Here is a 14,516-nt window from a genome sequence, read left to right as displayed (position 1 = left end):
ATATGTAAAGCTGTTAAAAAAACATTGGTTGGATCTACTTAGATACTGTCTATTTGCAAAAAGATGATTCTTAAAGTCGATCAATTCCATGCAGATTTGACGGGAGTATTATGGTATGGCGTCGTCCGTCCGGCGTAAACTTTTGTTTGTCCGGAAATTTCTCCTACATTTTTTATAGCATGTCAGTTAACCACTCTTAGAATGATGTAGATCTTATTTCAATGTAAGAAAGTATATAACACTATATGGCATTCGAGGGGCGTATATTGTTCCACCCCACGGTACTCTTCGTGGGTTTTTTTTCTGAACAAAACCTATAAAACAAGAGTACAGTATAACATTATGTACCTAAAGAGAAACTGGTAAGTTGTAGAGATTTGATTTGCTTACCTTGATCAAAGATTTCTAGTAGCTCCTGAATCAGCAACATCAAGTTATGTTGTTGTGATACAGTGTACCTACATTTAAAGCTAACCCTATTGGTGTAAATATTTGCAGATGATCGGCTTAATAATACCATTCACTGATGAATAATGGACATTTAGATGGGGTATGCCATGTTCCATTAACAGATATGCTAATCAATTTGACCCCTGACCTTCTCAGCAGGATGCATGTTTTGCTATGATAAGTAAAAAATCGTGTGTAAATGCCTTCGCATTTCGATGGCTTTGTTATTAGCCGAGACTACGTCTTACCTTTTGTTTGATGTTTTATTCTGAACCCTTTAACTTAAGTCTAGTCTATAAATTAACTCTTTTTGAGAATACAATGTAATTGTTTTTAAAAGTTTCCTGCGAAGATTTAAAGTCAAGAAGATTTAAACAACTTCAGTAGGGTGGAGGACATGAAAATCAACATCTTGTGTGGAATTTGATATCTTAATTTATTTTCATCCAAAGTGAAGGACTCTTACTGTAAGGTGGCGAACTAGAGGGGGAAGTTAATTATTTTGGTAATTAGTTTAGTCATAGTAATTACATTTTAGCTGATAGAGAGTCCGAGATTGATGAAGATGTGGTCGGCTGCAGGTAATTGTAAAATGTCTGCTACATTGTGTAGTACAAACACATAAATTGTCAGCGACACATAGTGCAGGTGACATTTCAGATAGGAAAGGTAGGGAGCAGTGCAGTCAAAAGTGCCCATAACAAGGGGGGATGGGGGGAGTATAGGTGATAATATTGACAGTAGCGAGGACTCTTTAGGGGCAATACAGGTGACATTGATAACATGGATGGGGCAGTTTAGGTGACAGTACCCATAGAGAGGGTTCTGGAGGGGCAACACAGGTGAAAATATTGATAACATGGATGGGGAAGTGCAGGTGACCATACCCATAGAGAGGGTTCTGGAGGGGCAATATAGGTGAAAATATTGATAACATGGATGAGGAAGTGCAGGTGACAGTACCCATAGAGAGGGTTCTGGAGGGGCAATACAGGTGACAATATTGATAACATTGATGGGGAAGTGTAGGTGACCATACCCATAGAGAGGGTTCTGGAGGGGCAATACAGGTGAAAATATTGATAACATGAATGGGGAAGTGCAGGTGACCATACCCATAGAGAGGGTTCTGGACGGGCAATACAGATGAAAATATTGATAACATGGATGGGGAAGTGCAGGTGACCATACCCATAGAAAGGGCTCTGGAGGGGCAATACAGGTGAAAATATTGATAACATGGAGGGGGAAGTGCAGGTGACCATACCCATAGAAAGGGTTCTGGAGGGGCAATACAGGTGAAAATATTGATAACATGGATGGGGAAGTGCTGGTGACCATACCCATAGAGAGGGTTCTGGAGGGACAATACAGGTGAAAATATTGATAACATGGATGGGGAAGTTCAGGTGACCATACCCATAGAGAGGGTTCTGGAGGGACAATACAGGTGAAAATATTGATAACATGGATGGGGAAGTGCTGGTGACCATACCCATAGAGAGGGTTCTGGAGGGACAATACAGGTGAAAATATTGATAACATGGATGGGGAAGTGCTGGTGACCATACCCATAGAGAGGGTTCTGGAGGGACAATACAGGTGAAAATATTGATAACATGGATGGATATTGATAACATTGATGGGGAAGTGTAGGTGACCATGCCCATAGAGAGGGTTCTGGAGGGGCAATACAGGGGAAAATATTGATAACATGGATGGGGAAGTGCAGGTGACCATACACATAGAGAGGGTTCTGGAGGGGCAATACAGGTGACAATATTGATAACATGGATGGGGAAGTGCAGGTGACAGTATCCAGAGAGAGGGTTCTGGAGGGGCAATACAGGTGAAAATATTGATAACATGGATGAGGAAGTGTAGGTGACCATACCCATAGAGAGGGTTCTGGAGGGACAATACAGGTGAAAATATTGATAACATGGATGAGGAAGTGCAGGTGACAGTACCCATAGAGAGGGGTCTGGAGGGGCAATACAGGTGAAAATATTGATAACATGAATGGGGAAGTGCAGGTGACCATACCCAGAGAGAGGGTTCTGGAGGGGCAATACAGGGGAAAATATTGATAACATGGATGGGGAAGTGCAGGTGACAGTATCCAGAGAGAGGGTTCTGGAGGGGCAATACAGGGGAAAATATTGATAACATGGATGGGGAAGTGTAGGTGACAGTACCCATAGAGAGGGCTCTGGAGGGGCAATACAGGTGAAAATATTGATAACATGAATGGGGAAGTGCAGGTGACCATACCCAGAGAGAGGGTTCTGGAGGGGCAATACAGGGGAAAATATTGATAACATGGATGGGGAAGTGCAGGTGACCATACACATAGAGAGGGTTCTGGAGGGGCAATACAGGTGACAATATTGATAACATGGATGGGGAAGTGCAGGTGACAGTATCCAGAGAGAGGGTTCTGGAGGGGCAATACAGGGGAAAATATTGATAACATGGATGGGAAAGTGTAGGTGACCATGCCCATAGAGAGGGTTCTGGAGGGGCAATACAGGTGACAATATTGATAACATGGATGGGGAAGTGCAGGTGACCATCCCCATAGAGAGGGTTCTGGAGGGGCAATACAGGGGAAAATATTGATAACATGGATGGGGAAGTGTAGGTGACAGTACCCATAGAGAGGACTTATAAGGGGCAGTAAAGGTTAAAAGATTTTCTTTCTTAAATGAAATTATAAGTTTATACAACTGAACATTTATGAAAATTGTTGCCATGGTGCTTGTTTAAAAATTGATAGCCACAGAAAGTTAGGATAATTAACAGTCATGGTTACAGTTGAAAGTAAACTTTTATATTTTCACAGCCTTAGCAGGTATACCAATTTTCAGGTCTAAATCTATACAGATACAGACAATATATTGTATTTCTCAAATTGTAAAATGCACTAGTTAATAAACTTAGACACTGATTTTTTAAATCCGATCCTTTGAAGAGTTGACAGACATTGGATACTGGCTATATATAGAAGTTGTCAGAGATAAGAAAGATAAAACAGAGATTTAAATGGTGTAAATTGTTACGGGTAATAAGTACTAAAGCATGAAAATAATAATGATAAAACACTTTTCTGTCTGAATTGTGCCGCCAGTAAGCATGTCCTGTTGGTACATGTCGTAAGAGGGACGCTACACGCTACAGGTGTGTCTGGTATGTGTGTGAATGTGTAGAATAATGAGTACAGTAGAGATGTCCCCTTCTGTAAAATCACTGAAGGGAACCAGCACTACTAAGGTTATCTGGCGTCACCTGGGGTACACGTGTTTGACTCGAAGGACTCTTCAAACTATTTTTCCTAACAGTTCCTGAGTCATTAGCATGTTTATTATGTATGGTAACTATATGCTCAAAAGTCTGCCATTTACAGTTACAAGCGAAATTTCATCATGGATTTTTTTTTAAATTTTTGTGTCAAATTAAGCTAGGAATAAAAATTCCAAACTAAAATAATAAACAAGTATAATTAAAATTGAAATATGATTGTGCATATAATTCCATAGGTAGCTATATTTTTCCAATTAGATGAGAAACACTTCTCCCAAATCCTTACTTTGTTATTTGAATTTGATGGGTGTGTGTAGTAGCTATTCCATGGCGTGGATTAGAGATAGCGATGACACAGATAACAACCCAGGGTATTGTTACTATGAAAACTGTTGTATACCGGTTTGTAACGGTATCCTATGAAGCAGTTGACCTCTACTCGGGTCAGTTATTGTGAGGAAATTGTTAAGAAATGTGACAACTTATTTTGTCCGCTGTGATTATCTCCCTTTGATGATATTGCTCTTTCTGTCCAACTGTAGCTTGGACATTATCAAGGAAAATTTTGTAAAAGTAGAAATTTTGGTTTTAATCCTCTGGAAAGTATGCTATGACCTTTTGAAGAAATACTTTTGAATGCTGTTTGCAAGGAGATGTGATTGGGACTTCAGTTAAAATATAGCGATACAAGAAAAAAATAAAAAATTCTGATCGGATGTGGGAAGGTTAAGGATCACCTTGCCAACCACCTGGGTTTTCTTCAAGTACTTAAGTTTCCTCCCCATTAAGACCCCCTGCAGCTTCCACCTCGGCCAAGAAGAGTGATTAATATAAGATGTTGGAACTTTTTTTCATAATTGTTTTAAAATGAAAAATTCAGTTGTAGCTTAGCTTTGGTCAAAAAGATGAAATTTGGAAGAATAAAATATCTTCACCAGAATTCAGAAATCTGAAGAAAACATTGCATGATGGTGCTTTAGACCATTTTTAAAATGCGTACTAACCTGTAGTATTCAAATCGTAAAAAAATAATTAATGTGAAATTACAAAACGAATGGAAATGTCCAGAAATCACCAGAGACATTCTCTAGGTTGACAGTTTCCATAATAATTCTATAAACTTCATTTACTATTTGCAGGTGAGGATTCTGAACCACATTACATGGAAGACCGTGGCAGAGCTGGACCACTCACCGGTCCTGGAGACAAATAATGATGTTGTAAGTAGGAACATGATTGATTGATTGTACGTCCTTGTTCTGGGTTATATCTGACCCTAGGACAACTGGTAGGAACAATGGATTGACACGGCACAAATAGGTCACACAGTCATACATGTGATGTATCCCAGAAGGACTAGTAGTACTATAAACATGGTTATTTACGCTGGGTGAAAATTACGCAATTTGAAAGTCAAAACTATACCCGCGGGGGTAATTTACGCGGTCGTGGTAGACCGACGTTTTCTCTGCATAGTTATTTTCCTTACCTTACAAAATGTGTACAGGTAAAAATACTTTAGCTACTGAGTACATGTTACGTATGCGTACCAACTGGTCATTGGACAGATGAAAATAAAGGTGAACTGTATTCATGTATGTGTGTGTCTTATACCAGCTGATCTCGTAATCAACTGGGATCAAACAGGTGAGTGCTATTTAGTCAAAACAAACACGTTTTCCAAATAACAATGATAAAACCATACACTATTACCGTAAAAACCCATGTAATTTGCGCACCTGTGTAATTTGCGCAGGTACTTTTTGAGGCTGAAAATCGGGAAAAACGGTTCTACTCGAATATTTTGCGCACCCAAAAAATCTGGAAAAAAAACGATGTTCATCCTCCGAAAATCGATCTCTGAATATATTTTTTTTAAATATATTTCTATGATTTTTTTTTCATTGATGTAAAATGATATTTAAAACCAAGAAGAAACTACGTAAAATGTGTATTTTGTTGCTTGTTTTCTTTGAATTATCTGATCACACATGACACACACGTGTGCGCATATCGGCATACATCAATTCATTTTAGCAATATTTTACATAAAACATTTACTTGCTTACAAAAACATATCAATTAATAAGTAATTCGATGTTTAGTAACCGCTGGTGCATATCTCCTGGTGAAAGACATAATTAGATACCTTTTATTGATCATAATTACGATCAGTGAGAAGGGCTCATCATGGCGGCTTGGGTTACGTCACTTCAAACCAGGTCATGTCACAGTTCAGTTTGGCCACGGAATTAGATTATCTAAGTCCGTGGTTTGGCGATATTTTTTTACAAATTACAATGCAGTAATGAGCTAACACTATCTCTGTGATTACCCGTTAACAATAGCTCTACTAATTGAAATGATTTGCAGTCGCGATCGACGGACCGTGTTGTTGTTTTTTTCACTCGCCAACACGTGGCGTGAATTACGAAGCCCTACTGCATTGTCATAACTACAGACTGATTTGACTGATAAGGGATTATAAAAAATATGTTTATACTAGAAGCGTGGACAATCAATACATCCTCTTCAAATCTACTCCAAGGAAAAAAATAGTTAACGCAGACTATTTTTACGATGCTTCATTTAATAAATATTGAAATAATTCACGAGGTTATTATCAATCACGTGTTTACGTAATGTTAGACGCGAGATCAACATGAAAGTGAGCCGGAAAAAAACCATGCTATACGTATACGCATAGGCGATTTGAAAAAACTTACAGAACTTACATAGAACGGAGCTTAAATTGAACAACTACATTTTCGTAATAGTATGGGGAAACGCACCGAGAGTTCGAAACGTAATGTCGTAAGTTGATCGGCGATTCTCTGGCATAGGAATTTGGCTAAACTTTTTTTGTTAACGGTTACCTATTTATTAATACTTTTCACATAAACTCACATAACAACACATTATGTATCTTTTATTAATGTTCGACATAAATAAATTTGTTGATCGTCATTTGTCTTAGAGTTCCGTGTACCAAGGGACATAATCCAAGATGGCGATCTCTCAGAATCGTCGATCTTTTCCTTAAAAAAAACTTGAATTTTTCTATACCTGTGTATTTTACGCACCCCCCACTTTGGGTATTAAATTTCTGAAAAAAAAGTGCGCAAATTACATGGGTTTTTACGGTATTTTATACCAATACAATACAATGTACGCTAATTAGTAATACTGTAACAAAGCAATATTACAGGAGGACATCACACACACGTACCAATATCTATCAGAGTTGTCGTTCCTTACACTATCGACGAAACCATACGCGCGAGGGAAATTTACGCGGACGACCCAACTTCGCATTATAAGCGTAAATTCCCCCCCCACGTAATATTCCATATTTACAGTATCGGGTTTCGAGCATCAAAACAGCCACCTGTTTCTCCCGTTTTGACATTGAAATCTCCCGACATTGATCTGACAATCATGATATTTTTCCATTACCCATTTTGTCCCCCCAAACTTTAGATAATATTTAATGCTGCAGGGTAAAACCTGTCTCCTTTGACAGGACATAACAGTAGTAATGGGTAGAAAAGTTTGGCTTGCTTAGATTTGGTTTTTAACGTCATCATAGAAGCCGAGATCAAATCAAGACTGTGTCCACAAATGATTGGTGACTCAAGGGTCATTTTAAAGTACAATCCCACTGAAATGTCATACACCAGACACATCAGTGTATAATGTACTGGATATAATACTAGCCGCTTCCTTTAAACTTGGCTAGGAGAATTTCTCTTTAGTTCATTTGGTAGAGTGTAAGACTAGGTAGTAGATCAGAGGTCCTGGGTTCGACTAGCAGAGGCATTGCAAAATTAATTGCCTCTGTTACATAAGTATAACACTCCACCAAGTGACATTACACTAATAAGGACTTACTGACACCAAGTTAAACCAGAATTTAAGCAAAGGGCAGTAATTACCAATTTCAATGACTTTGGTTTGTCTTGGTCTGGGGACAGGACCCATAACTTTCCTCGCCCTGGAGAATGCTTGACACCAAGGCTGAAAACCTATTGCCAAGTTACGCATTAAGTAAAGAAGTACCGTAGTCAGAAAAAAAGAGGGAACAAAAAAATGCCAAATCCAGCAATGGCTGCAGCAGATTTATTTTGTTTTCTTTTGTGTCCCCATGTAGAAGGCATGGAAAAACCCAATTCTGGAAGGAGTTCTCACATTAGTTGTCTCTTACAACACAAGGAGTTCTCACATTAGTTGTCTCTTACAACACAAGGAGGTCTCACATTAGTTGTCTCTTACAACACAAGGAGGTCTCACATTAGTTGTCTCTTACAACACAAGGAGGTCTCACATTAGTTGTCTCTTACAACACAAGGAGGTCTCACATTAGTTGTCTCTTACAACACAAGGAGGTCTCACATTAGTTGTCTCTTACAACACAAGGAGGTCTCACATTAGTTGTCTCTTACAACACAAGGAGGTCTCACATTAGTTGTCTCTTACAACACAAGGAGGTCTCACATTAGTTGTCTCTTACAACACAAGGAGGTCTCACATTAGTTGTCTCTTACAACACAAGGAGGTCTCACATTAGTTGTCTCTTACAACACAAGGAGGTCTCACATTAGTTGTCTCTTACAACACAAGGAGGTCTCACATTAGTTGTCTCTTACAACACAAGGAGGTCTCACATTAGTTGTCTCTTACAACACAAGGAGGTCTCACATTAGTTGTCTCTTACAACACAAGGAGGTCTCACATTAGTTGTCTCTTACAACACAAGGAGGTCTCACATTAGTTGTCTCTTACAACACAAGGAGGTCTCACATTAGTTGTCTCTTACAACACAAGGAGGTCTCACATTAGTTGTCTCTTACAACACAAGGAGGTCTCACATTAGTTGTCTCTTACAACACAAGGAGGTCTCACATTAGTTGTCTCTTACAACACAAGGAGGTCTCACATTAGTTGTCTCTTACAACACAAGGAGGTCTCACATTAGTTGTCTCTTACAACACAAGGAGGTCTCACATTAGTTGTCTCTTACAACACAAGGAGGTCTCACATTAGTTGTCTCTTACAACACAAGGAGGTCTCACATTAGTTGTCTCTTACAACACAAGGAGGTCTCACATTAGTTGTCTCTTACAACACAAGGAGGTCTCACATTAGTTGTCTCTTACAACACAAGGAGGTCTCACATTAGTTGTCTCTTACAACACAAGGAGGTCTCACATTAGTTGTCTCTTACAACACAAGGAGGTCTCACATTAGTTGTCTCTTACAACACAAGGAGGTCTCACATTAGTTGCCTCTTACAACACAAGGAGGTCTCACATTAGTTGTCTCTAACAACACAAGGAGGTCTTACATTAGTTGTCTCTTACAACACAAGGAGGTCTCACATTAGTTGTCTCTTACAACACAAGGAGTTCTCACATTAGTTGTCTCTTACAACACAAGGAGGTCTCACATTAGTTGCCTCTTACAACACAAGGTCTCACATTAGTTGTCTCTTACAACACCAGGTCTCACATTAGTTGTCTCTTACAACACAAGGAGGTCTCACATTAGTTGTCTCTTACAACACAAGAAGGTCTCACATTAGTTGCCTCTTACAACACAAGGAGTTCTCACATTAGTTGCCTCTTACAACAGGCATTGCATAACTTTTTCTCAAACCCTGACCTGCAGGCGCGAATTACCGGTAAGAAGAACCAAAGAGTAAGAAAAAACAGAAAATGTGGAAAGATATTAACTACCAAACTTCATCCACTTTGTAGGGCTACAGGAAACCAATTCTGTTTGATTTGAATTTAACATATCAGTCGAAATGAATGGAGATGGATTCCTTCCCATTTAAGATAATATTTCACTTATTTGTTACTGGTCAAGTTACCAGCATCAAAGAAATCATGAACTTTAAAACATTCCCAAAGAATGAGAGACTGATGAAGTTTTTAAGGAAGTTATATATTCCGGAGTGCCACCTATTTACTTTTTGTATTTACACTTTGAAAATTTATGTTCCTTTTATATTGATGTTTCTCAGTTGATGGTTATTTGATTGCATGTGCAGCTTTTCTCATATGGTATTTATCTAACGTATTTATCGCAGGGCCGTGATGGCCAAGTGGTCAAGGCGTCCGACATTCTGCTACCACTAGCCCTCCACCACTGGGTCGCGGGTTTGAGACCTACGTGGGGAAGGTTGATGGTTTTTCTCCGGGAACTCCGGCTTTCTTCCACCACCAAAACCTAGCACTTTAAATGACCATAGCTGTAACTAGGACATAAAACACAAACAAACATACTTGCCAACGTTTTGAAATTTCCATGGGGGAGATTCCTTGTCCTCAAAATTAAATATTCCATGGGGGAGATTCCCTGTGCTCAAAATAAAATATTCCATGGGGGAGATTCCCTGTGCTCAAAATAAAATATTCTATGGGGGAGATTCCCTGTGCTCAAAATTAAATATTCTATGGGGGAGATTCCCTGTGCTCAAAATTAAATATTCCATGGGGGAGATATCCTGTGCTCAAAATTAAATATTCCATGGGGGAGATTCCCTGTGCTCAAAATTAAAAACATAGATAAAATGTTTGTATATACCCTTAGGGTAAAATGACACTGTAAGATGACATATTTTGAGTTGTTTCATTAGATCTTAAAATATAGGAATTGTTCAACAAATTCACTTGTTGGAAATACATGTATCAAAATAAAGGGTCCAAAATTGGGAGTCTCCCTCTTAAAAAGGGAGAGTTGCCTGGCACCATAATGCTCATGATAAGTAAAGAAAGTTCTATTTTTTTGGTGATCCCCTTTGTTTTAGACTTGGAGAGTCTCTTTCTGTGTTATTCAACACTGTAATATTTTGTGTTTAATCAGATTGTGTACAAGGAAATGGAGACGAGAGTGCCTCTACCTGCCACAGAAACCATGGACGCTCCGACAGCAGCACTCTTCACCGCCCAGAGCAAGTGTAAGTTTTAATGGACTGCCTTTCACTGTTAATGTGCCCTTACATATACAGATATTCATTCTAAATGCAAGCAAACCCGGAAAACAACATGTAATCTATGTCAAAGTCTTCAAGTTTTTTTCTGCATTACCAGAAAGCCATCAACAACATCCTTCAACCTGAGTTATCTGATAGAAATAAGTATTGAACTCATTCACCCCTGAAATTTTATAATGAACTATTCCAACCTTTGAATTGGAAGAGTTAAATCGTGTCTTCAGGGGTGAATAAGTTGAAAAAACAATCTTTGGAGGATAATATATTTATCATCGGTTCCCATAGTTCTGTTTTGTTGATATTATTTGTTGGTATTATAGCTACGACATTTTAGAAAAATAGTTACCGACATTATAAAGAAAGAGAGCAAATATTTTTTTACTGGACATGTGTATTAAACTGCCTTGCATTCATGACAAAACAATCATTATCTGGCCTTTTCAAATATATTTCACAGAAACCATGTCAAATGTACATTATTTTGTTATTTTTTCATCTAAAGTTCACAGTCCAAGGCTGGAGTCAAATCAAAATTTATGGTCTGATTTCAAATATTAGAGATCAAAATTTTCAAATAAATATAAAATAGAATAAAATGTAATACAAAAAAAAAAAAGAGAAAGAAATAGATAATTTGATAATATCATTCCTGAAATTTATTTGAGGTTTTAGATCACCACCCTTAGTAACAGTATCAGCATCATGTATTTATGAAAATTTGTTTTGTTTCCATAATAATGTAATTGTGCTAAAATCTTCCTCAAATATGTCAATAACAATGAGTGAATCCTTTTAGACTTGGAATAGTCTCTGTCTGGCCATCACAGTCATTGCCAACAGTCTAAGGGAGACGACTCTCTGGTAAAAAGCCCAATACTAAAAAGTGAAATGATAGCCTATTTAACTTTGTGTCAAACGTTGTGAACAGCTGGATAAAAGTACATGTATGATGTCTTACCGATGTTTTGTAACAGATGAGGTAGGAGAGTTCCCAGTGAGGATTCCTGTGGTAAAGCCGGATACCAGTAAAGCCAACCCAAGACTCGGTGTGGGCAGTGCAGCCTTCAGTTGTGACTGTCGATACATGTACACTAAGAATGGTAACTTTACTTTTTACTCCCTCAAGTGACTTATACACCAAGAACAGTAACTCTTCTCATAAAAATGTGCAGATGACAAGTCGTAGATCATTAAATTCTTGATATATCGATGGTGGATTTGTGAGTGCTTAAACATGAGTTTATTACCTCAAATGTGTTCATTTAAATGAAATGACTTGCAGAAATATAACAATAATACAAACTTTGTGCACTGACACAAAGTGGTGCAGGGCATATAGTGTTTCCTTTGTATGTACGTCCTGTTGGTAAAGATTTTGTATTTAGATCAGTTACAATACAGTAAGTAGCTAGAGCCACACACACTTTACATGCTTACCGGGTATGCACCTATATAAGCAAAACATACAACACAAAATTTTGTGACGTCGCTAAAGTTTTTTGATTTAAGGTCAGTTATGGACTAAGTACTGCAGGGTCAAGGGTCAAGGTCTAGGGACAAGCAACTTCACCTGCTAATTGCTCCTCAATGAATACAGCATGTTGCATGGCTTTTTGTAACTTTGACCTCTGATTAGTCCTTAAGTTTGGGAACTGGGCATCCATATCTTCCAGACACATTTCTAGCTTCTGGTACCATCTTTTGCAATAATGCATTTGTTGAGCGTTCGCCCCTGTGAGGAAGGCTTTGGGTTCTGTCCCCTGGCCGAGACATACCGAAGTCTTTAAAAATGGTAGTTTCTACTCCTGCTTAACGCTCAGCAAATTAGGAGTGGGACGACTGGTTTGCCCGTTGTCAGTATAATGTGACCGGGTGGGGCGTCCTGCTGGGTGTCTTCGGCAGTATGTTTCAGTGAGGTAGCACTATAAAGTCGGCATCAGTTCCGCGCTATCACAAGGAGACAAACACGAACATATCGCAGCCTCCCAAAATACACACACATACACTACACGCATGCATCTTGCACACAGGGGAGGCCGTCCTTAAATGACCTTAGCTGTTAATAGGACGTTAAACAAAATCAAACAAACAAACAAACAAACAAGCATTTACAAACTACATCTAATGTAAGACAGTATAGGCACTTAATAATTATTCCTTGAAATATTTAAGATAATGTCTATGATTTGTTTTCAACAGATAATATGCCACACACCCTGTGGATATGGGATGTCCAGAGACTTTCCTTGTGTACTGTCCTCATCCAGACCTCCCCAATTAAGTGTAAGTACACAGGTCCCACATCCTGTCAGATTGGGATGTCCAGAGACCTTCCTTGTGTATTGTCTTCATCCAGACCTCCACAATTCAGTGTAAGTTTGGGACGTCAAGACACTTCATTCGTTAATAGCGATCCAAACGGTTGAACTGTTGTTCCTTAATGAAATAAGGTCAGACCTAGTAATCTGATGCTGCTTTCAGGCGAGCCTTGACAAAGCCTTGCAAGGCCTGCATAAGACATCCTGTCAGTTTGGGACGTCCAGACACTTTCCTTGTGTACTGTCCTCATCCAGCCCTCCAAAATCAAGTGTATAAGTACACAGGGCCCACATCCTGTCAGTTTGGGATGGCCAGAGACCTTCCTTGTGTACTGTCTTCATCCAGACCTCCACAATTCAGTGTAAGTTTGGGACGTGAAGACACTTCATTCGTTAATAGCGATCCAAACGGTTGAACTGTTGTTCCTTAATGAAATAAGGTCAGACCTAGTAATCTGATGCTGCTTTCAGGCGAGCCTTGACAAAGCCTTGCAAGGCCTGCATAAGCATTTGCAGGTCCGCCAGGATTTAAAGTACACAGGTCCCACATCCTGTCAGTTCGGGACGTCCAGAGACCTTCCTTGTGTACTGTCCTCATCCAGGCCTCCCCAATCAAGTGTAAGTACACAGGTCGCACATCCTGTCAGTTTGGGATGTCCAGACACTTTCCTTGTGTACTGTCCTCATCTGTCTATGATTTGTTTTCAACAGATAATATGCCACACACCCTGTGGATATGGGATGTCTAGAGACTTTCCTTGTGTACTGTCCTCATCCAGACCTCCACAATGAAGGGGAAGTACACAGGTTCCAAATCCTGTCAGTTTGGGACGTCCAGACACTTTCCTTGTGTACTGTCCTGATCCAGACCTCCACAATCAAGTGTAAGTACACAGGACCCACATCCTGTCAGTTTGGGACGTCCAGACACCTTCCTTGTGTACTGGCCCTGATCCAGACCTCCCCAATCAAGTGTAAGTACTCAGGTCCCACATCCTGTCAGTTTGGGATGTCCAGACACCTTCCTTGTGTACTGTCTTCATCCAGACCTCCACACGTCCAGAGACCTTCCTTGTGTACTGTCCTCATCCAGCCCTCCAAAATCAAGTGTATAAGTACACAGGGCCCACATCCTGTCAGTTTGGGATGGCCAGAGACCTTCCTTGTGTACTGTCTTCATCCAGACCTCCCCAATCAAGTGTAAGAACACAGGCCCCACATCCTGTCAGTTTGGGATGTCCAGAGACTTTCCTTGTGTCCGGTCCTCATCCAGACCTCCCCAATCAAGTGTAAGAACACAGGTCCCACATCCTGTCAGTTTGGGTTGTCCAGAGACCTTCCTTGTGTACTGTCCTCATCCAGACCTCCCCAATTAAGTGTAAGTACACAGGTCCCACATCCTGTCAGCTTGGGACGTCCAGAGACCTTCCTTGTGTACTGTCTTCATC

The 14,516-nt window shown here is 39.6% G+C and overlaps 1 protein-coding gene across 1 annotated transcript in view; it reads left to right on the top strand.

Moving 5' to 3' along the window:
- LOC110448243 (WD repeat-containing protein WRAP73-like) overlaps positions 1 to 14,516 on the top strand; it is a 65,886-nt gene that overhangs the window by 48,264 nt on the left and 3,106 nt on the right. The window contains exons 9-12 of the mRNA XM_021494396.1: positions 4,893 to 4,973; positions 10,621 to 10,714; positions 11,725 to 11,850; positions 12,950 to 13,033. Coding sequence (XP_021350071.1) covers positions 4,893 to 4,973; positions 10,621 to 10,714; positions 11,725 to 11,850; positions 12,950 to 13,033 — 385 coding nt within the window. The remainder of the gene's footprint in view (positions 1 to 4,892; positions 4,974 to 10,620; positions 10,715 to 11,724; positions 11,851 to 12,949; positions 13,034 to 14,516) is intronic.

The sequence above is a fragment of the Mizuhopecten yessoensis genome, unplaced genomic scaffold, assembly GCF_002113885.1.
Source record: "Mizuhopecten yessoensis strain PY_sf001 unplaced genomic scaffold, ASM211388v2 scaffold3961, whole genome shotgun sequence".
Lineage (NCBI taxonomy): Eukaryota > Metazoa > Mollusca > Bivalvia > Pectinida > Pectinidae > Mizuhopecten > Mizuhopecten yessoensis.
The sequence above is the reverse complement of the archived record's forward strand: the minus strand, read 5'-3'. Positions and strand labels throughout refer to the sequence as shown.